Here is a 22342-nt window from a genome sequence, read left to right as displayed (position 1 = left end):
GAGGATGAACTTCATTTAGTCCTGTTCGAAGGCCAACAAAAATAATGGGCATCTTACATTCATGAAAGAGAAATTCATAAACAGTATGACTACTTGGTACTGCCAAAATATTGGCAAATTATCACAGAGGAACAGGTTCATTATCAAATAAATTCCTTTGACAGCATGCAAAATGCTTCTATTTTCCTTGTAAATGGGCCTGATGTAAACTACACAGAGAGACACACCTTCTCAGTCTGCAGGTCACACTCTTTCTGAAGTATCTCACAGTCTCTGACTTTGGACTTGATGAAGTCCTGCTTGGAGGCGGACAACAGCAGACCCTTGGTGTCTACAGGCCCAATGACGTCGTACCAGATGGGGCTGCCCTCGCGGTCGTAACCACACATACCCCCAGAGAGGTGGTTCTCAATCACCTGAGGACAGAACATAACCCATCAAATGTAAGTAAAGTTTCCAAATTGAAAAGGGAATGCTGCAAGTCCTTTCGAGAACTGGGTTCAAAACCTATTTTAGTTTAGTTAACTATGGAGCAAATATTTTTTAGTAGCTAAATGCGGCTAGCAGCTCGAGTTTTGATGCACTTCTGGATTGAAAACAGAACAATTGTTTACAAAGCTGCTGAGGACAATGTTATCTTGTTATGTCCATCCCCTGCTTTCAATGTGCCGTGCACTTATATAAGAACTGATAGGCAGGGATGCCCATCTCTTTGGAATATTCTTAATGGGTTAATATGGTCAAAAAGAGTTAAAACCTTTTAGTTGCTCATTAGAGAGCCGAAGAGAGTCCCGGAGGGCATGCACGCTATTTAACATCTACAATCTGTGTGTGATCACTATCGGCACGTGAAGATAGCCAGCCAGAGTATTCTTTAAAAACATGTAAAGGCTAGCGCTAGCCGTAGCTTTCATGTGTAGTATTACATAACGCTTTACCTCAGGCGGCCTCCAGTCTGTTGTAATTGTATCAGCCTTCACATGCTTCCTGAACTCCAGATGCTGTTGATGCATATGTGAAAGAGAAAGGCTCCAATTATACTCAAACTAAAATAAAATGGCAAAAACAGAAGTGCTTAAAAAAATCAGCAGTTATTTCCATAGCACAGGAATATTTATTTAAGTGACACAGTGTTTTCTGCCTGGACAGGCTCCCCTGGGAAACAGTGGAAGACTGAACCCATTTAGTCCTTATCAGACCAGATAAGATATCGAAAGTACAGTACAGCATGTACAGTATGTACAGTACAGATTTCAGTAATTACTTGTGTAATTATTACACCCAATGATTCGGCATCGGACATTGCCCCTATGATCTGATTGCCAGATGCAGTGTTAACAGTTGAATTACAGCCAAGCCATCAGCCAAGATGCTCTCACTAAGTAGGCATCGAATGACAGTATCGTCGATAACGCTTTCTGTATAGATACTGAAGGTTCTGAGTGAGGCACAGAGCTACTGGATCATAGACAGTATTATTAGTCATTATCAGCTGTAGCGCAAGGTTGCACAAATCAAGGTGCCCTAGGTAATGATAAGACCGGGCTTTACAACAATCAGAATGCTGAGATTCTTAAAGGGTGGAAATGGCCGATTATTTCATGAATTCTTTTTTTTCCCCCTGTGGTGTCCATTATGCTGAGTCAAAGCCTTGAAGATTTAGTTGGGGATTTGATTTGGTTGATTTAGTTTCCAAAGGGTCTTGGGTTTGTATTTTTTGCTCATTTAAATCAGTAGCCCAAACATATCCATGCAAAGCCCAAAGCTGTGAGAGAAGGGAGAGATGGTAATACCTTCCGCAGCATGGTCTCGGCTTTCTGAACATTGAAATTTCTAGCTGGAAAAAAGAAACAGTAATAGTAGCATTGGAGAAAGAGAGAGAGAAAGAGAGAGAGAAAGAGAGAGAAGGAATACAAGCAAAAGAGGTCAGTTCACGGAATGAAAGTCTCTATTTTACAATGAAAGGTACAGTTGATGCAAGGTTTAATCCAAATGTACGGGCTCAGACAGATTTATGAAAAGAACATGACTGTTTCCACTGATGGGAGTGACCAGTTTAGGGTGTTATCTGCTAGCGACATGCACACAAATACACAGGCAGCAAGTACTTAAATATGACTGGCACAATGCAATAACCAGCACAAACATGTCTTAGGCATGCTGCGGTTTGTCTTTGAATTATTTATAAAGCCAGGAGCTAAAGGGCCATGAGTGAGATTCAGTCCTGTCATGCTAGCTCGCATATTTCACTTCCCTCATAATGGTCGGTCAATCACCCACAGGGATCCACAATCCTTAGGGCAGTTGAAGGTTAGGGAACTATTGTCCTGTGTGCGGTTTCAGTTGCAGTTTGGGCCATTTAAAACCGAAAGTGTAGTGCATAACTGCGGGGGGGGGGGGGAGTGCAAAGAGTCGTGATATAGTCTAGTAGTGGCAAGCTGATTCAGAGTCTCCGTTTATGGAAAATCTCACCGTCATAATTCTCACTCAGTATAATCAAAACACATGATTAACGGGTAAAAAGGATCATAGACACAACGTCCTTATTAAGGCTCTAGACACAGTGGAGGGAAGGATGAAGGATGCTCTACGCTACGGCAAGACCTTGTATCTATCCATCTAACTGAGGCTTCTTTCAGAGACTCATGGCACCATAAAATTGGGAGGGCCAGAGCTGTGCTTGTCTTTCATAGGATGACTTAAGAGGGAAGAAACGTCATGCACGCTCTGAGTTGGTGAGGCGTGGGGTACAAAAGATTCTTTGTTAACCTCCTTTGAAGAAATATTTTAGTTTTAAAGTATCGTTCAACATTGTGCTGCAGATAGCTGGATTTGAAGGGTTCAACACGGCTTTCAACAAGCCCCTTTTATATAATAATATAATACATCCATGTGAATCACAGCGTTTCTGTCTCTTACAGAAGTGTGTGGATCATTAAGTGTGACATTTCTGGGTAAGAGGTATAAGGTCTATCCCATCACTTTAATTAGATTACATCCGCAGGATTATCATTCTGCCTTAGCGAATGGACCCTCAGCGCTGCTGACCTACAACTACGTGGACTTTAAGCATATAATGCTTCCTAAACATGATTAATTAACAACTGACAGTTGGGTTGTTAAGGGAGCATCGCGGTGGTTAAGCTCAGACACGAGGCCAGCAGGGTGTAGGGATTTAACCCACATCATTGAGAAAGAATGAGAGAACATCACTATGCGTTCATCCCCAGTGTGTCACTTGTAGGCCTCTGGCACTATGGGCCTTGAGACAAAGCTAATTTTAAATGACACATAACGGAAACTGACCACTGGAATGCATGGTGATTCATCAGTCTTAGTACAGCTCTTACACAGTTCATTTGAGTCCTATAAATGAACAGGTGGGAAAAGAACAGGGCTGTGCACAACAAAATAATGCAACACAATAAGTGCACAGAGGTGTAAAGCACAGCGAACACTGGGCACTATTGTCATTGACTTGACCGATACATTCACCCGTTTGTTTCGTAGGTCTAATCAGATTAATCTGCAGATTAGCACTGATTCAGCTTGTCTCCGCACTGCAGCACAAGGCCTCCTTTCTCAAGCCTCATTCACAATGAAGCTCGGGGGACGGAGGTTGCCCTACGCATGTCGGCTGGTCAGCCTCTTGGCTTAACAGAGCATCACTACAAATGTGATAGGCTGAAAAGGGGCCACTGCAACTGCACTTGGCTGCTGGTATGAAATTCAACACGCAATCAATAATGAACCCTTGCCTGTAACAGTTAATTATCAGTGTTCATACGTCAATTATGAGTGTAGATCTAAGTCATTATGGAAAACGGTCTTAAAAAAAATTCACACCTGATCTGGCACAAGTCTAACTCATGTAGAAACTCATTGAACAGCTGCTGTTCATCTCTCAGAAGACTAGATAGAAGCACCATTTGGTCTCTCACCTCTAAGCCACCGTAGCAGAAAGTGGTCGCTCTGTGCCGGACACTCAGGAAGGATGTCCTTAACCCTCTCACGAAGCTAACGTAGCCAGTGGGAGGTAAAGAGAGCAGCCATTCGAGGGCCAGGGAAAGACATAGGGGACAAATGTAATCAGGACAAATGTCAATCTACTCATTCAAGTTTGCCACAAACACTGACTACCATTATCGAAGTATTTACAGACAGCTACTAAGAAAAGAGGACAAAACTCAGAACATGTTTCACAATATACACTGTGTATCAATTAGTCCTATTGAGAGTGACAGGGATCTAAGACTAGGAAATGTCATATTATGATTTTATATATTGAGTTACAAATATAGGTGTCAAATCAGGGCAACAGGTGTGAAGTCAGACTGATATATAGTCAGTTGACTACTTAGAAACAAAATGGTCTTGTTATTAAACCAATTTAATACATTTCAGATAAATTCACATTTAGAAAAGGTAAATTCTACAAATATTTGGCACTTTAAGATCTTTTCTATATCAAATAGTCTACACACGCTGAACAATTCACTAAACAGTCTAGCAGACAGTTGTAAAATAATGGCAAAGAATATTGTTTATATTTCATATGTTATCTTTGAAATCATAATTATTTGTTTAACACTCTACAACTAGGAAGAAATTATGCGTGATCAGGAGTAAGCCACCAAACTCAGTAACTCTCCTTTCTCCGCGTAGCCTTTAGTTGATTAAACCATCAGAATTGTTTACCTGTTCCAAAGCTTCAGCCTGTTTTGGGCTTAAGTTGCCGACATGTCCACTCATGCTGGCGGTGAATTCTTCCACAACAGTTCGCTTTAGACGTAGCGGCTCTTGATGCAGACAGCCTTTGGGGGCGCTCACAAGGTCTTCAACGCGAATTGTGTTAATAACAATAAAACGTCTGTCTTAATCGTTTGCATGATGAACAGCATGAATACTATATGGTGGATGAAAAATATCGGTCTACAGTTCTTTGACACACCCTAATGATTGTACCATCCTACATCGATGCCACTTGTTGAGCTGCCAGATATCCTGCGTGGATTGACTGTTGCCTGCCTTTGCGCCCCCCTCATGGATGTGTGTGAGTTGCAATTCCATGAGGCATGCAAGAGATTATTATGGTGTCACTGATGCGGGCTTTGCCGAGTTGTGACGTCTACTATAGCTTAGCAGGCTATGTTTTTTAAAGCTTCAGAGGTAGGCTAGTCGATAACAGAAATAAATCACCGTTTCCTTTTTTCATTACGATTTTAACATGTGCAAACGCATAAGTTAACATTTTTCAGCTTCGTAGAGTTTAGCAACACCATAAGATATACTTGAAACTCTTTTTTATTTCCGACAGATGGCGACCTCTAGCACATCAACTCTACTGCCTTTTCCTGTGGTGCCAGGAAGTCATCTTGTTTACATTCTGTACAGCAGTCTCCAGTGGCTAAATCTGCAACAATAATGCAGGGCATTTAATATTTACCAGTACTCAGTCGTTCCTGTTACGGTTCGTCATGGGATCCAATGCAATATCTGCTCAGCTGATTCTGTTCGCGTCTTTGTTTTGGATGCGACTGACATCCGCTGAACAGGTAGCCTTGGTGGAAATCTCCCTGCAGGGACGCCAGGGCATCAGTAACACTTTACGTGGAGAAGTGATCGAGGGTAGTTTAAGCGACAAGAGCCCGGATAGAAAGGGAAATGACAATCTTAAAGGAGACCTGCGTTTAGTAAGTAGGCTGAATTGAAATGTTATATTGTTGTAACGTCGAGGGACGTAGCATTTGCGTAGGTCACTGATCTGTCAATACCACAACATCCCTATCCGTTTTCGTCAGTGAACGATCACGTAATACACAGCACGGTCTAATTCTATGCACCAAGCTTGTCATTCAGCTACTTCTTGTATCGGAACATACTTTATTATAGGCAGCAATTAGATCCTTGTTATGCATCTTTTTTTTCTTTTTGATTTAAAACAGCTACATGAAGATGAAACCCTAAATGGCGACGAACGTGAACCCAGGATTGACACTAAGGGGAAGAATCCTTGGATAGGTGTCGTTCCTGTCGAAGTGGAAGATGTCAAAAGCCCGGGTGGTAGTCATGAGTCCTTCGCAGCTGCCATGGTCAATAAGGTAGGTTGAACACAGAAAAGCTGCAAGCAGTAGCTGCTTAAAGGAATAGTTCACCAACAAAATGAACATTGTGAGAATACCTTCTATACACTTGAATACCACTAGAACTAGAACGTTTATTTTCATTGGAGCAGAAAATAGATTGAACAGCTTAGTGTGTCACTCCCAAATCTAGACCCCTTTCACAGGCTTGCTATGCAAATGATGGCCAGTTTCTTCCGTCACTGACACTGACTGTCTAGCGTGTCCGTGTGTCACAACAGGCATGATCAGTAGACAGTGCCAGACACTTAGGAGGGAACTATCTCTAAGCTCATAATGTGTTTTGGTCGGACCACTCCATGTAAACTTTTATTTGTGTGTTTTAAGATGAAACGAGCACTTGTTTTAGGAGCATCTGCACTAATTATCATGGCCCTCAACCAGAACACCGTGAGAGAGGTAAGCCCACCACGGATCTCTGCTCCCAAACACACCCGTCATGGCCTGAGTGGTACTTATTTGTTGTTGTCATGTTGGGCATAAATTATGTAAACATGCCTTCCTCTGACAGATGGATCTCTCTCAAGTGCTGTCAAAACCCATCATAGTCATCCAGACATCTGAAAATGTCACAAAACTCATTGGAGCACTCCTAAGGTAATCCCTTCAAAAACATCTCCATTTGGCTTCCTGATTGAACTTCCAAAAGGATGGACTAAATGTTTGCTCTGTATCTATTTATGTACAGGGGCCTTCATGCAACCGCAAAAATCACATACAAGACCTTTCTAAAGGATAACTTGGTGAGACGTTTAAGATGTTACTGTGTAGCTCTGGGTGGTGGCAACATTAAACTATTCTTGTGCTCAAATACATGGATATTCAATTTATCCTTTAACCATTACTTTGTCATACTTTGTTGATGGCACCAATCAAATACTGTCGTGTCAAAAAATTATTTATTCGCTCTTGCGTCGTGGTTCCAGGGGGCTACCCTGACTTTATGGTCGAGCTGTGGGCGCTCTAGAGGTGGTCTGTACGGAGAGTGGCAAGGGGTCATCTGTACTGGAGAGACCAACTCCCAGGTCCAGGTGAGGGAAACTTGTCACTCAAAAAAGCAAAACAAGCTTGGACTTGATCAGTGCTAAAATATGTTTCTCTTCTCTTAAATACACATAGAGGCAGTACGTCAAGTGTTAGGTGTTGTGCCTCTGATGAATGTTATAAACTGCAACATAATTTCCCAGACACCAGAATCAACACCACAATACCAGTCTCATGGGTTAGATATCCAAGGAGAGCATATGCTGATGAAAATGTATATCTTCTGGCATTGTAACTCAAGTTTCTTTAGCAAAAAACATTCAAATGTAAATTTTTCAGAAATACCTGCAGCAGTTGTGGAACACGGTCGTCCTGGTGGCGCTCATCCTCTCCACTGGTGTTCTGGTTCAAGCTCGCTGGCAGTATCAGGACAACCAGTTCAGCGATGACCTGGAGGTACCCACAGTTGCCCACAAAGAATGACTTAGCTCCAGTTACCACGACAACATTCCTGCAGTCCTGCAATCTGTGCCTCTTTCTGTCGCTGTTTAGTTACTTCCCAAACAGGACATCATGAAGAGGCTGTCTACTCTGAAAACGAGGACTTACTTCCAGCCGAAGACATGGGGTGACTCCTCACAGCCCACAGAAACAGACAACTGTGCTGTCTGTCTAGAACAGTTCAATAACAACCAGGTAAAGCTTAAATCCTCAGATATATTGTCTAGGGGGAACAACTGGCATATAGATAGTCTTTGTGGTCTCAGCTCTCCAAGACCAGTTAATGCAGTATTCCATGCCCTTGTTATGAGGTATTATTTGTAGAGAATGAGTGCCTTCTCTGTCCTGCAGTGTTTGAGAGTGTTGCCCTGCCTGCACGAGTTCCACAGAGACTGCGTGGACCCCTGGCTGGTGCTTCAGCAGACCTGTCCTTTATGCAAGCGTAGTGTACTTGGTGAGTAAAACAGTTGTCAAGTTGAACAAATGGAACCTAAACTGACTTCAATTGCTGAGCCCTTTGTTGAATGCTATGCTTATATTGGCATACAGCACGTACATGCATGCCACGCTTCTATGCAAAATCATGTCAAAGCTATTGGTGATACTGTTTTAGTCATTGTACTTTGTTAAATTCCATTTCACACATTCACTCAAGCGCAACGGTGAGCCAGTTTAACTGAGCCACATACACATACATACAATAGAAATGTCAAGCTCATCTTTGTTGCCCGCAGGTCATTTTTGTTAACAGCTGGCATGAAGTGTTGGATCAGGACAGGAGGAACAAGACCCCATCTTGGAAATGTGTTTGTGTCTCTAACGTCTTCCTGAGTACTGTACCGAGGAGAGCCCTTGGTGTGAGCGGATCTCCACTGACTGCACAAACATTGCTCACACCCCAGACAGACTGTGACATTTTGGGGGTGAACAGCAGCCTGAACTACAGGAACTAGAAAAGTAGTATTACTGTATCTATGGCCTTGAACAGTGTTCTTCTGACAGTAGTCTAGTGAATAGAATCTGTTACACTCTAGTTTTAGTACTGTTTAGTTTAGTACTTTAGTTCTTGTTTTTCAGTGCTTGTTGGCACAGAATCTCTCTGTAGGGTCGATCTGTGTGAGACCATTCAGCATTTAAAGCTATCTAAGGATACATGTTCTCTGCAAGTATGCCTGGACTGGGCATCATATGGATAGTGTTACATATATTTTTCGAGCCAACTGTTTAACAGTATAACTGTGTTACAATATAATATTTTTTATTTAATGTTTTTAATCCAAAGCATGGCTAACAAATGTTCTATTTATGCCCAGAAAAGATGTTCATTCTCAGTTCAGACTGAAAAGGAACAAGCCCCTGAATATAGATGGACCACCAATATGCTCATAAACTATGTGATTTGAACTATATTTAGTCACTTACGAAACACTAGAAAAACATGGTCAGTATTCAAAATAGATGCTGAATATGTTGGGTTATTAGAGCGCTTACCCAATAAAGTACGAAGTGTTTCGTACTTTATTAGAAGTACAAAGTTCATATGACCAGGACCTTACCTGCTGTATAGTCTTAACATTTCAAGGCACTCCAACAGGCCAGTCTGAAGTCAGTTAATTACTGAAAGAACTGGTACATTTCAATTAATCTTCAACAGACCAACCTCTCAAAGCTACTCAGTACTGCTGTAAGGGAGGAACCTTTAAGCAAATAAACTCTCAGAAAAGACCAAGCTCAGACCTAAAGGGTCACTTTCCACCATGAGGTGTACATTATACGAACATTTGACAAATTGACAAGGAAAAAGTGCTTGCTTAATTTATTTATTGTGTTTTTTTTTCCCTTTCCTTTTACTCTTGCTTCAAGAAAAGCAATCATAAAAATGTCCTCTTACAAAAAAGCATGTTGTTGAACATCGCTATGCATGATGGCACTCACTATGTTTCGCCGGAAACTCCTGAATGATCTTCCCCAAAGCTGACCTCAGTGGCTAGCAGACCATGAAGAGCTAAGAGCTCTGAGAGCTCGTCTGTTAGTCTCTACAGCCCCTGTTCAGACCTCGGTTTAAGATGTCTACAGTCACAGCATGGCAGAGGATACCTTCAAACACAACTGTCAGGGAGAGCCTGCTTGAACTTATCTTCACCTGTAAACTCTGATTTCTTTTGTTGATCACTAAAAATGTTGCAAGAGCTACCTTGTCTCGTCTCTGTATTAAACCCACTTGTTACATGGCAAAATGGAAAAACAAAAACAAAATTGTTTGCTCTTTGGCGTAGAATATGGGGGATTTTAGTGTACTTTTAGGATGGGTGTAATATGGTTGCCATCTGTTTATAAAAAAAAAGGTTAGAATGAGCTGATCTAACTAAAAGTATTTTACACAAACCCTTCTGCACACCCTTTAGTTAATCTTAAAAAAAAAAGAAAGAAAAAAAAATTATAATAATTTTGTAGGAAGTTCACATCCCCCTGTGCTTTGATGTGCATCATCTCCATGAGTTGTCTGGCAGAGCTTCGCTGAGTGGCACCTCTGCCACTGACCTGACATCTTGAGGCTTTGACGCTCACTGGCCTCAGGACGGGATCATGCCCTTGTTCCGCTTGCGGTCGGCCATGTTTCTGCGGTTGTGGTTGGCACCTCGGCTCTTGTTGGCCTCCTTCTTCCGCCGGTCCAACACCGTCTCCTTGGACTGGCCCTGACCTTTGGCGCCGCCCTCCACGTGATTGGAAGGAGGGGGTCTGTACCTGTCCAGTAGAAAGCATCAATCAGTGAATACTCCATTCTGATTTTCCGTGTTCAGTTATTTCTAAAAAAACAATCAGTGTAACTGGCCATTTTCAAAAGCTAGTTTGTCAAGATTACACAAGTAAAGAATTTGTTTTAAATAAGCAATCTTTTTTTAAAGGTATGATGTCTTATGTAATATGCCATGGTCACTGGATGATAGTTGACAGATACTGGACCTTTTTGTTTTGCAATGCTATATGCCCATCACCCTGTTGTCATTTATTTTAGTGTGAGAATCATTGCACTGCCACAGGAAGCTGGGTCTTACCCTCCTCTCCTGTGTTGCATAGATGCCCTCCTGGCTTCGGCTCTCTGCCTCAGGACAGCAGGATCCTGGATGAACATATCTCTCTTCACCCCCCCATCCTGAAGGAGAAGATGGCTTCAATTAATGAATGAAAACATTTGAAGTAGATTAGGATATGTATACAAGGATATTTAGACAGGGATCCAAAATGGGGTAAAAAGGATATTTTAACAGCAAAACAAAATTCAACCAGCCATAATTCATTGGCCTGGAAGAAATATTAAAGTTATGTATTTCAAAAACTATTTCTGCCATGTCCACCATAGTCTTTCGCTCCTTGTATAAAGGCCAAGTAATACCTTGTTCTCCTCTTCCTCTTCATTGTATTCCTCCTCTTCTTTGCCCTGAGACTTCTTGTGCATTTGAAGGACCAATGGGGTAGTGAATGGTCTATTGTGAGCAGAGGAAGGCTTCATTAGATGACATCACACATTGATGAGAGGGTACAGCCCCATATTACATTTGTACTTAATATTTTCTTTACTAATAATCACAATGTACATGTATTGTCTACATGTTGTTACAATATGAACTTGGGGGTTAAACAAGGGTTAAGAGTCAATAATACATATCAATATAACACTTTCACTAGTACAAAGGATTGTTTTTTTACTTACTAAATCTGTATTAATGACACTTAATAGAATGTTCATACTCCACACCGGTGCCAGTTTATGTCTTGTGGGCCTTACCTCCGATTCAACAGGTCATCGTCGTCATCCAGGTCGTTGGCTCCCACCTGATTGATGTCATAGGTGTCGTCGTATTCGTCGTCATAATCATCCAGGAGGAAGCCTGGGTCATTGGGATCCACCAGTACCTCCTCCACCACGGTTTCGTAGGCCAGGTACCTTGCCTTCTGCTCTGCTATGTGCTGCTTATCATCCAGCAGGGCGTGGAGGCTTTGCCCCTTCCTGAGTGAGCAGAGACAATGTTATGTTCTCAGATTTCAAAGGAGAATTTGAAGGGGATGTTTTTTTCCCACGCACATGGGTACTTACAAACCCCCGACCCTTCAGGTCGTATCTTGTGAATGAATGACAATAACCATTCCAAAGTAGTGTTGTCGTGATACCAAAATATGACTTCGATACGATACCTGCCTAAATATCCTGATACCAATGCTGAAAAGATACCATGGCAAAAGCACTACAACATCATGGTTAAAATCTTATTCGACTTAATAGAAAACTAGGAAACGTGCTCAGTAGAGCAGACCTCCACCAAGGATGTGTATTGAGTTGTTGTGTATGTCCTGTTAAGGGTTTTCTTATTTGTTTGTTTGTTTCATACATGTAGGTGTGTTTGTGAAAATTAATTCTCGCTAGTACATTTATAATTTGTGTTATTAAACATTATTTACATGGTATGTAGTAATCTGATGTCCCCTATACTAGTGTGGGATTTCTTTAATAGTTCACTTTCTAGGTCTGCGCTCCATTCAGCCCATTTTCTAGTAACAAAAATAATGATGACAAAAATGTACATGCCATGATTACCACTACCAGTACTGCATACTTCTGAACACCTGATTTTTAGCTGCTTGCAAGTCATGTTAAAGTTAACATTACAGTGTGAATGCTGCGTTTGCATATAGAGATGTTTGTCACATTTATAAGTTATCTAAAAAGATGAAGCCAAATTAAACAGTTATCACTGCCCCTAGTTGCCTTGTCAAACTCCAAGGGTGAAAAAAGTTCATGAAAAGTTCACAAGTTCACGCTTGTTGACTTATATATTTCAGGGCACGGGCATGATGTAACAACATTATCTATTCGCTAACCTGTCGCATCCCTGCTGTAGCGCATCAACTGACCTCATTGGAAATACAACTCTTATTAAAACACCGTCATTCATAAAATGGGGGTTATAGTACCGTTTTTAACGACAAGGTATTGCAATACCTGTCTAGTGTCACTATCCTGTGCGACGCTATTCCTAAATTATAAATGCATAATTAAATGTAAACATGGAATAGAGAAGAATAGAGTAGAATACAGAACAGATCACAACTGATGAAATGAAAGAGTTCACCAAAAAGGAGGAGAGACTGACTTTTTGCCTTTCCAGACGCGGTCCATATCCACCTGATCCCTCTGGAACACGTCAAACTCATCATCATCAAACACGTTGGACCTGGTGCTAAGGACCTCAGGGGGCTCCTCCCTCACTGGCCTGAAGAAAAGAAAACAAACAACAAACACGTAAATAAACAAACACACATTATTACATTATATAATAATTATTACATTATATAACAAAAAGAACAGAACAATCCTGTCCGTCCCTGACCGAGACGGACGGTTCACTTGGTCCCCGGGCGCTGAGAAGCTGCCCACTGCTCCTGGAGGAGGGACGATCCGGGATGGGTTAAAGGCAGAGCAAAAATTCACGGCGACCTCAGGCCTGCGTGTGCGTGTGTGTGTGTAGTGTGTCCTGGTCGCCTCCATATATATATATATATATATATATAAAACACGTGTGTGTTGCTGTGAGTTGTGCGTGCAATAAAAAACTGACTGCAGTCATTTACATTTACATTTACATTTAGTCATTTAGCAGACGCTTTTGTCCAAAGCGACGTACAAGGGAGAGAACAGTCAAGCTAAGAGCAATAAAAAAGCATGGTGTAACAATAAATACTACTTTACATGAGAATTAGAAAAACAACAACCTAGAAAAGAGGAAAAAGAAGTGCAGGAATGTAACTGCTGAAGTGCAAGTTAAGCGCTAGTCAGGTGCCAGTTAGGAGGGGAGGTGCTCTCTGAAGAGTTGGGTCTTCAAAAGCTTCTTGAAGGTAGAGAGGGACGCCCCTGCTCTGGTAGTACTAGGCAGTTCGTTCCACCAACGTGGAACTACAAATGAAAATAGTCTGGATTGCCGTGCTTGCACGGACGGCAGTGCCAAACGACGCTCACAGTCAGCCTTGTTTGTATACACACACACACACACACACACACACACACACACACACACACACACACACACACACACACACACACACACACACACACACACACACACACCTATTCAAAATATTGGAACCACTGAGAAATGTCCATGTTTTTTAAAGAAAATTACACACTTTTACCAGAAATATGATAAACATTGTTAGTGTTGCAAATGCCTATTACAGTTGGAAATCTCCAACTGATTCGGGATGGAATGTCGGTGTTGGCGAAAAAGGGTAATTTTCTGCCACCATCACTTCTGTGTTTCAATGGCAAATTATGCTAATCCCAAAGTATCATGTGTAAAAGTATAATCCATCATTAGAAAACCTTTTTGCAATTGCGTTTGTGTGTCTTAGGACTGTAAAACTGGCCTTCTTTGGACTACTTGAGTATCTGGAGCAGCCAAATCAACCGAATTGATTACCGACTTAAAATGATGAGAATGAAAGCTTTCTTCAGAAGCGCATCGTTCTATTATTGTGAGAAATGAAGACTGTACTATGCAAGAAACTGAAGAGATCTTCCAAAGGTGTGCACCACATCCTTCACAGACCAGTGCCCACTGGCTCTAACCAGGACACAGAGAGGAGCAGGAGGCCCTGTGGCACAGCTGTGCAGGTGGATAAGATCATCCAAATCTTTAAACGGAGAAACAGATGCCTTACAGGCCCTCAGCTGGCAGTTTGATCAAACAGTACCCATAAAAGACCAGTCTCAGTGACAGAAGTGAGGACACTCTCGAATGCTGGCCTTCTAGGCAGAGTTTCAAAGAGGAGAAGGCAATATCCAAGACCTGGCTAATGAAATGAAAGCCTACCATAGGCTAAAGGATACAGACGCTAGATTGAAGATGACTGAAAATCACAAATGACGAGATGATGGAGGATTGCTTGACACCAGCTCTCACGTAAGGTAGAGGAAATATGATTGTCTGGGGGTGCTCTAGTGCTCGGAAAATATGTCATCGGTACAGAGTAATCTTTATCTTTAGGAAGGAAGGCCAGAACTCCATCGCCATGCCTGACCCTGTGGATGGCACTTGACTGGACCAAATTTGATCCTACAGACCCAAAGCATCGCTCCAAATTATGAAAGAGCTATTTAGTGAAGAAGCAGTCAAGCTGTAATGCTGCAACGTTTGTCTTTGATGAAAGCACCAGCAATGTCTTGACTATATGTGCGATTCATTTTGCACCTTATTTGATGGATAAAAATATGACTTTTTCTGGGTTCCAAACTTTTGAACGGTGGTGTATATATAAATAAATAAACAATCAAACAGAAGAAGCACATTTAGCATATGTCACTTCACTCCGAGTATAGATGTGTTTTGGGGTAAATTACTGCACACAGTTGCATCTATAGATGACCGAAGACCATAACTTACTGTGATTCTTCGGTCCAGCTAGCAATCAATTTTAAAACATATTCAGGGACTCATAGTTTTTAACATACCTTAATCATACAGGTAAAAAGAGGCTCAAGGTACTGTGTTGTCTGTGTGTGATGGTCAGTGCAATTTCCCCCTTTCTCACCTGGGCATCGCACGGTCTAACTTGTCTAAGGACGGGGACAGTCGGTCCTCCAGGATGTTGTTGATGACCAGCTCAGAGCTGTAGCCATACTCTTCCAGGCAGGCCAGGATGAAGCCCTCCCCCAGGTCAGGCAGCAGTTCCCTGATGTGGGTCAATAGTGACTCCAGCTCACCAGAACTTATGGTGCACACTGCCCCCTGCAGGATGGAAGGGGAAATGCAACAGTGGATTTGCACGTATACAATGCCAAAGCACAACATAACACAATAACACATTATTATAAATGCTCTACTCTTACAGTTACAGTGAGCTTGAGTGAAGCTCATACTACAGTAAGGGCATCCTAAATGAAGAATGGTTTGATTCCTGAAGCATTTCAAATTCCTGAATAGAGCATGATGAAAGGGGATCTATTTCGAAGTATCAGAGAGGTTTTTCTAAGACAACCCTGAGTGAGTCATGTTGTTTCTCTCCTGAAGCAGAGTGAACACTAGTTGAGTATTTCAACTGGACGCTCTAGAAATTCCTGAGTGAACACATCATTGGAAGGGAGTGTGTTTACCCGCTGATGCCCTGAAGGACCAACCGACTGGCTAACTCACGTTATCACCCTTCTGAGGGAAGTCCTCCACTACTGCGGCTGCTGTTGCTGCTGCTCCTTGGAGACCTCCAGCTCCTGCCCCACCGGCTCCTCTCCTGGCCGAGGCACCAGCGGCCGCCCCCGCGGAGGGCACCGGGGGTCTGCCCCTCTTCTTGCCCACACTGTCCCAGGCGCTTTCCACTGCCTGAAGGAGGTAGGAGGTCCGGGTCTCATCTCTGGAGGGCGGTGGGGTTAAAGAGAATGTACCCTGAATCTAGCCATGTACCAAAGAGGTACCCAAATATCACATATCAGATCACCCATGGGAGAACCTGGAGTGAAATTGTGTGTGTAAATACCAGTACGTTTTGCACATTTGAAATATTCTAAACTAATCCCCACATCGTGTGAAAGTGGAGCTCAAAGTACTAGTGCAAAAAATTGAGAAGCGGTTTTGTCAAGTTGTGAGAAAGTTTAAGGAGGAAGGCGAGACTGCCAAATCTGGAACAGGAGATAAATCTGGAACACATCTGGTCTTAAAGGGGCAGTGCGCAATTGCACCTGCCTCTTGCTGTCTGCCTGGGAACTCTCAAATAACCTCCAGTGTCCCCAGTGTACACAGCTGAGCTCAGATTTCAAAAACCTTTTGGCAGATTCGCAGACTGTACCTTAAGCTAAAAGGTTATTTCCATATTTCTGTGTTGGAGATGCTGCTGAAATGCTGAAATAGCACAAAGGATACAGATGAGGAGAAACCTGCTGCAGGAGACTGATGTCATCCGCTAAAGGAAACTGCTCGTCATAGTCAGCCAGGAATCTGAGGGTATAGACAGCAACACAGAGACGAGGATCAACAGACCTCTTTACCATCATCATATGACACTGCACTGGAACAATGTAACCACAAACCTAAGATAGTCTTCAGAAACCAGATTTGTCATTTCAGGCATCACAGGGGAAAATTATAGAAATGCAACAGATTAAAATAAACAAATACATCTCGGGTATTCTAGTCTGAGGCTTAGGTAAATCAGTTGAATTTGTTTTGTGGACAAATTTCAGGATCTGGTGGGGAAGAAGGTGGAGCGGTCTGCCATACGGACCCCATGCAGGGGGCAGAAGCGCCATCTCTGGGGAACACTATTACGCTTGAGTGTCAAAGTACCTTTTCTCCTGAATGAAATTGGTGAAATTCTGAAGCAGATCCTCCACAGAAGACTGCATGTTCTCAGCACTGCAGGGAAAAGCAAACAGCACATCAAACACTAGCGAAGAAACCAATCCCATATCATTCATGGCCGAAGAGACTCAAAGACAGCCAGACAACTTAAAACAACAGACCAATTTGTACTCAACACAGGCTTTCAAAAAGGGGTCGTGATTGGGAAACACACACCTTTCCTATCTTGGCTTTGTTTACAACAACATGGTGTAATCCCTTCTGCGTAATTTCTCATAATACGTCAGTGGAAAATATTGAGTAAGTGCCAGAAAACAGCCAGAAGAGAAAAGAGATTCTTCTGTCTACATTTTAGCCTTCACACTGTTCAACACTGTTTTACATCTTCTGGGTTGTCAGAAATGTCAGTAAGGCCTGTGAGTATTTGCATGGTGTGTACCCTCACGCCTCTAAAAATAAGCTGCAGTCAGAGAAAGTCAGTAAGGGATGTGAGTGTTTGCATGGTGTGCGTGTGTGGGCTTGACTACTCTCACCCCTCTAGAATAGGCTGCAGGCAGGTGTGCTGTAAGAGCAGATGGGCGATCTCCACCATCCTCTTACGCGAATGGCAAAGCCTACTCCACAGGTCCTCCTGAACACTGAGAGAAGGCAAACAAGACAAAAATCAAATCAAACTCGCTATCTGTGTCTGTATACGTGGGTTAGTGTGTGTGTGTGTGTGTGTGTGTGTGTGTGTGTGTGTGTGAGAGAGTGAATGTATGATGTACCTTTTGTCAAAATTCCTCTTTCTCAGTGCTTTCTCCAAATCAGGAACTACCATCTCATAAAATGAAGTTAGTCTAGAAAGCAAAAAATGAACAGCAGGTTGATATGGAAAGGGGGAGGGGCTTTATACTTCTTTCATCTTTTCATAATTTTAAGTGTACCGCATGAACTACCACAGCAAAACAGAATAAGCATTTCCTACTCAAACTTAGAATGGCCTCTAATGTTTTCATTCATTCATTCACTACACAGCTGTGATGACATTTTCATTCACTCCTTAATTCCTTCATTCATGAGGCCCTATACAACAGCTCAGCTCCTTTTACAGGAGTACAACAGCTCTATACTGATTACATTATACAAATAACATTTCCTTTCATTCATTGGGCTCTATCAACAGCTGAGCTACTGTTATTACAACAGATCCCCCATCTTCTCTTGGCCTCTGACCTGCTGAGAACGCCGTGGGAGTGGAATGTTTCGCAGGCTTCGGGAAAAATGTCCAAGAAGGCGTGAAGAGTGGTACACGTGTCACACATGTACACAATCAGGTCCACAAGGTCCTACAAACAAAAAGAAAGTCATCTTATGCTTGATTACACATACAAATATGCACCCATACATACATACGTACATACATACATACATACAGATGGGCTGCCTACTGCCCACAACCTCCACATTTCCTACAAGAAGGTAACGCACACACACACACACACACACACACACACACACACACACACACACACACACACACACACACACACACACACACACACACACACACACACACACACACACACACACACACGTAGGTGATGTAGGAACGACACTCACTTTCTGAGGCATGGTCATGGAGGTTGGCCGATCGTGCGAGCCGAGTTTTAGCGGTTCTGAGGCAGTGGCTCCCTCAGACTGAAGGCCACATCTCTCCAGGACTGTGCCCAGAACCTGGACACACACAGGCATTCCCTTAATGCAGTAGACACTTTTATCCAAACTGACTGACTTACATTACAGTACAGACACACACAGTATACACTCTCATCAGTGTGTGAGCTCCCTGGGGATCAAACTAGGGCTGAACGATTAATTGCATTTGCGATTTTATCGCGATATGATAGAACGCGATTTTCTAACCGCAACGTTCGCGATTAAAAAAACGTGGTCACAAAAAAAAAAAAAAATATTTTTATTTAAGATGGTACATTTTGCACACAGTGTTTAAAAAGTGCATGCCTAGTGTTTATACTTAAAATTACTTTTTTTAAATTACTTAAATGCACAGCGGCAAAGCCACCGATTTGTTGTTCTTGTTTCTGTAATGAGCAGTTAAATAAAAATGTAAAATGTGGGAAAGAATATTTTACACTAAATGTATCTAATATTGTGTTGGTCATATTTAAATCATTCATTACATTTTGTTGGGAAAAAAAGAGGATAAAAAAAAAAAAATCGCATATCGAATCACAATCGCAATATTTTGGTAAAAAATCGCAATTAGATTATTTTCCCAAATCGTTCAGCCCTAGATCAAACTCATCACCTTAATATTGTGATTAGAGACGGAAGAAAAAAAAAAAAAAACATGCAGTGTTGTATTGCAAGATTTTTCAGCATGATATTGCGATACAGCGGCGCCAAGTTTCGGACTATTTATTTATTTATTATAACATTTTGTATTTTATTTTGGTACATACGTCTACTCTGATAACGTTGCTGCTGCGCCCACAAGACGGTACAAGACCTCGTTCTTCTCTTGCATCAGAGCGGAAATTGGAAAGGAAGTCAAAGTCAATGTTACCGCGCCAAGATGACGGCAGAGACTCCCAGTATAAGAAAAGTAATATATGGGGGAAACAATTCGCCATGCATCATAGAATCGATGCCCAATACCAGCTGTATCGGAAAATGTAAAAAATAAATAAATAACATTTAAAAATCGCAATAGTTTGTATTCACGCACCCAAAAATCATGATAGTATTGTGTGGTCACCACTGTGGCATTCTGACTCGTTGTTAGTACCTCGATCTACCAGCTCATCAACAATACCACAAATGAATACCACAAAACTACCCTTGGATTTACTACAAGAGCTCACATTCTACATGAATGTACTGCAAGTGGACTGTCTAGTATACACACCAATGCAAGGGTGAGCATGTATATATACAGTATAAAAGTACCAATCAACAATTAGTGTCTGTGCCTATTTTACCTGGAGGATAGAGGGAACGGTTTCATTTAGATCACCATAGTAACAAGGCTGCTGTGTGAAAATGTTCTCTAAAAAGGGAAAAAAGAGAGAATGATTTAACACTAATGGTTGCAAAGACATCTTTTGAAAAATCAGTCACCGATAAAGACTGCGGTCACCAACCGATCATTTTGTGCAGAAGCTGCGCATTGCCTTTCCCAAAGAGCACACAGAGGTCCATCATCTTAGGAATGTCAAACAGGAAGTTGTTGTAAATGATCTCTCCAAACACTTCTGGCGTGATGAAGTTCTCCTGACAGGAGGAGAGATGATAGCACAGTAATGATCAAACAAACATGACCCTCCAATTGCGTCAAACACCCTCTAAACACCAACAACCTCTGACTGAGGGGAACACAGAAGAAAACTGAGAGAACAACAACTATGACAAAAAGAAAACTGAATCAAAAATACTCTTACACCAGAAATGTTACTTCAGCTCACTGCCGTTTCAGTTGTTAACCCCAGCCTCACCTTGGACTCCTTGTGAGTAGCCATCCTCAGGAAGACCATGAAGACGGACCTGTGGACGCAGCGCTCCATGTCGGCCACAGCAGGAGATGAGACAGGCTGGGCCGTGTCCAGAGTGCGAGGAGCATACCTCAGGTATGAATCCAGGCATCTCTGCAGAGACTCATCAAACACTACCTATAGGATAGGGATGGGGGGGGTTGTTTTACACTCAGTATTACAGGTGGGAATTAGCATTACTCCCAATGTGATATCAATACTGTCAGCATCACAGTAAGGCTAAGTCTCTAATATGACACCTATCCATCCATCCATCCATCCATCCATCAATCAATCAATCAAACATAACAATGTAGCCCAATAGTCTAGTAAATTAATATGTATCAATCAATCAATCAAGCAAGCAAGCAAGCAAGCAAACATAACAATGTAGCCCAATAGTCTAGTAAATGAATATGTAACTGTAAATGTAAACAGGGCCATTGAGACAATAACCCATATGGTATGCCTTTATATTAGAGAAATAGACACATTACCCAATTTATGGGCAACAGATTACCAGTGAAGATATTCCTATGTGCAAACTATTTACCTGGCACCAGAATTTATCATGAGGCAGTGATAGCAACCAATCCAAGTCTTCGGATATAAACTGCGCTTGCTCCAAGTACTCCTCAATCTGTGCTGAAGAGTTATCCTCAGGCGGGGGTTTGTATGGAAGAAAACAACGCTCCTCCTTGCGGTCTGGGTGCTGTTCAATAAAATACATTGACAACTTTCAGACACATTTTCGACATCACCATTCAATGCACATTGCTATGCAAATCTAGAATTTACCAGTGCCGGGATGGTCTGTTCTCGGCCCATTGGCCCCATGATTTCGGTGACATGCTGCTCGTCCAATGGCACTTTTGCACACGCCATGAGCAGATTAATTGGTTTTCTCTGAAGCAGCAAACAATGCAGGGCAGATCTACAGTGACACATAGTAAACAAATGGTTGGGGTTGGTCAACATCTTACTGCCAACTCATAAATTTTTTGGTAGGCTTATGGCGAGTGTAGTCCTATCTAAAATGATGGTCAAGAGTAGCTCTGTCTTTCTTTATGGATACAAACAGCTGGATATGATATAACTCGCCTGGTGGCGACCGCTAATGGCATCTCATAACATCCGATTCTACTCGAGTTAGTAATAAGTAAATTAGTCTTTTAGTCCATTCCATAATGTAAGATACACAATGACCAGCTGGTTACTGCAAACCATTATTAATTTACGTTAGTTCTCGCCAAGCATGATGACCGCCGACTAAGCACGCTATTACTAATGTTGACTCTTGACACAGATAAATGGCAGTGTCTATCTACCTTTAAATGGTCAAAATAGCTAGCTACTCTAACATAACGTCAGCTGTTTAAATTCAGTGTTAGCTAACGTTGGCATACACGCAGCCTCAGTTATGAACATCCACCACACTTATCTTTGGCTTGTTGACACAAAACTAAAGTCAGATAACTTACCACAGCAAACTAAAGATTGCGGCTCTAAAAATCCTCCTTTGTTCAAGGCATTACATCAACGGCCCAGCGCTATTTGGAGATGAACAACAGAGAGACTATGGAATGACACTGACTGTGTCAACTTTCTTTTTTGTCGAGTCCACTCTTCCACAGCTATGCTAAGTAAAGGTAAAGACAGCTAGCGCGGGTCAACTATGCAGTCTGCCACGCGCCAGAGATTTCTGTCAGTAGAACAAGGAATAGCGTAAGTTGTTGATTTTATCGAAAATATTTAAGTTTTAAATATTTGTAATGAGGCACAGAATAAAGGGAAACGTGTTATAACTAGGCATGAAAACTTCCGTTCTTCTCACTTC

General features: G+C 42.0%; 3 protein-coding genes across 4 annotated transcripts in view; 1 reads left to right on the top strand and 2 right to left on the bottom strand.

The window, feature by feature from the left end:
• The window catches only part of sec14l8 (SEC14-like lipid binding 8), a 12818-nt gene extending 7287 nt beyond the window's left edge, over positions 1-5531 (bottom strand). The window contains exons 1-6 of one of the 2 annotated variants that reach the window (XM_031570720.2): positions 5447-5531; positions 4699-4835; positions 3942-4017; positions 1794-1837; positions 939-1001; positions 228-416 (exon numbers count right to left, since the gene is read on the bottom strand). In XM_031570720.2, the coding sequence (XP_031426580.1) occupies positions 228-416; positions 939-1001; positions 1794-1837; positions 3942-4017; positions 4699-4752 (426 nt within the window). In that variant the 5' untranslated portion in view covers positions 4753-4835; positions 5447-5531. Of the gene's footprint in view, positions 1-227; positions 417-938; positions 1002-1793; positions 1838-3941; positions 4018-4698; positions 5066-5446 lie in introns of those variants that run through there. The other variant, XM_012820324.3, reaches the window with a different exon arrangement.
• rnf215 (ring finger protein 215) lies at positions 5478-9821 on the top strand. Its single transcript, XM_012820342.3, has 10 exons — positions 5478-5693; positions 5946-6101; positions 6471-6542; positions 6655-6740; positions 6832-6886; positions 7070-7174; positions 7467-7583; positions 7680-7823; positions 7980-8082; positions 8363-9821. Exons 1-10 carry the CDS (start codon positions 5478-5480, stop codon positions 8374-8376), a joined length of 1068 nt encoding a protein of 355 aa, XP_012675796.1. The 3' UTR covers positions 8377-9821.
• ascc2 (activating signal cointegrator 1 complex subunit 2) lies at positions 9436-22342 on the bottom strand. Its single transcript, XM_012820341.3, has 19 exons — positions 21987-22342; positions 21304-21439; positions 21059-21217; positions 20470-20643; positions 20119-20248; positions 19957-20024; positions 18575-18688; positions 18188-18300; positions 17740-17811; positions 17506-17610; positions 16958-17026; positions 16535-16609; positions 15815-16028; positions 15213-15409; positions 12779-12898; positions 11416-11637; positions 11023-11113; positions 10685-10782; positions 9436-10373 (listed from the first exon to the last, which is right to left on the bottom strand). The coding sequence occupies exons 2-19, from the start codon at positions 21388-21390 to the stop codon at positions 10202-10204; spliced, it is 2280 nt and encodes a 759-aa protein (XP_012675795.2). The 5' UTR covers positions 21391-21439; positions 21987-22342; the 3' UTR covers positions 9436-10201.

Source organism: Clupea harengus, chromosome 7 (assembly GCF_900700415.2).
Source record: "Clupea harengus chromosome 7, Ch_v2.0.2, whole genome shotgun sequence".
In the NCBI taxonomy this organism is placed as follows: Eukaryota; Metazoa; Chordata; class Actinopteri; order Clupeiformes; family Clupeidae; genus Clupea; species Clupea harengus.
Note: the sequence above shows the minus strand (reverse complement) of the source record. Positions and strands in the feature narration are given on the sequence as shown.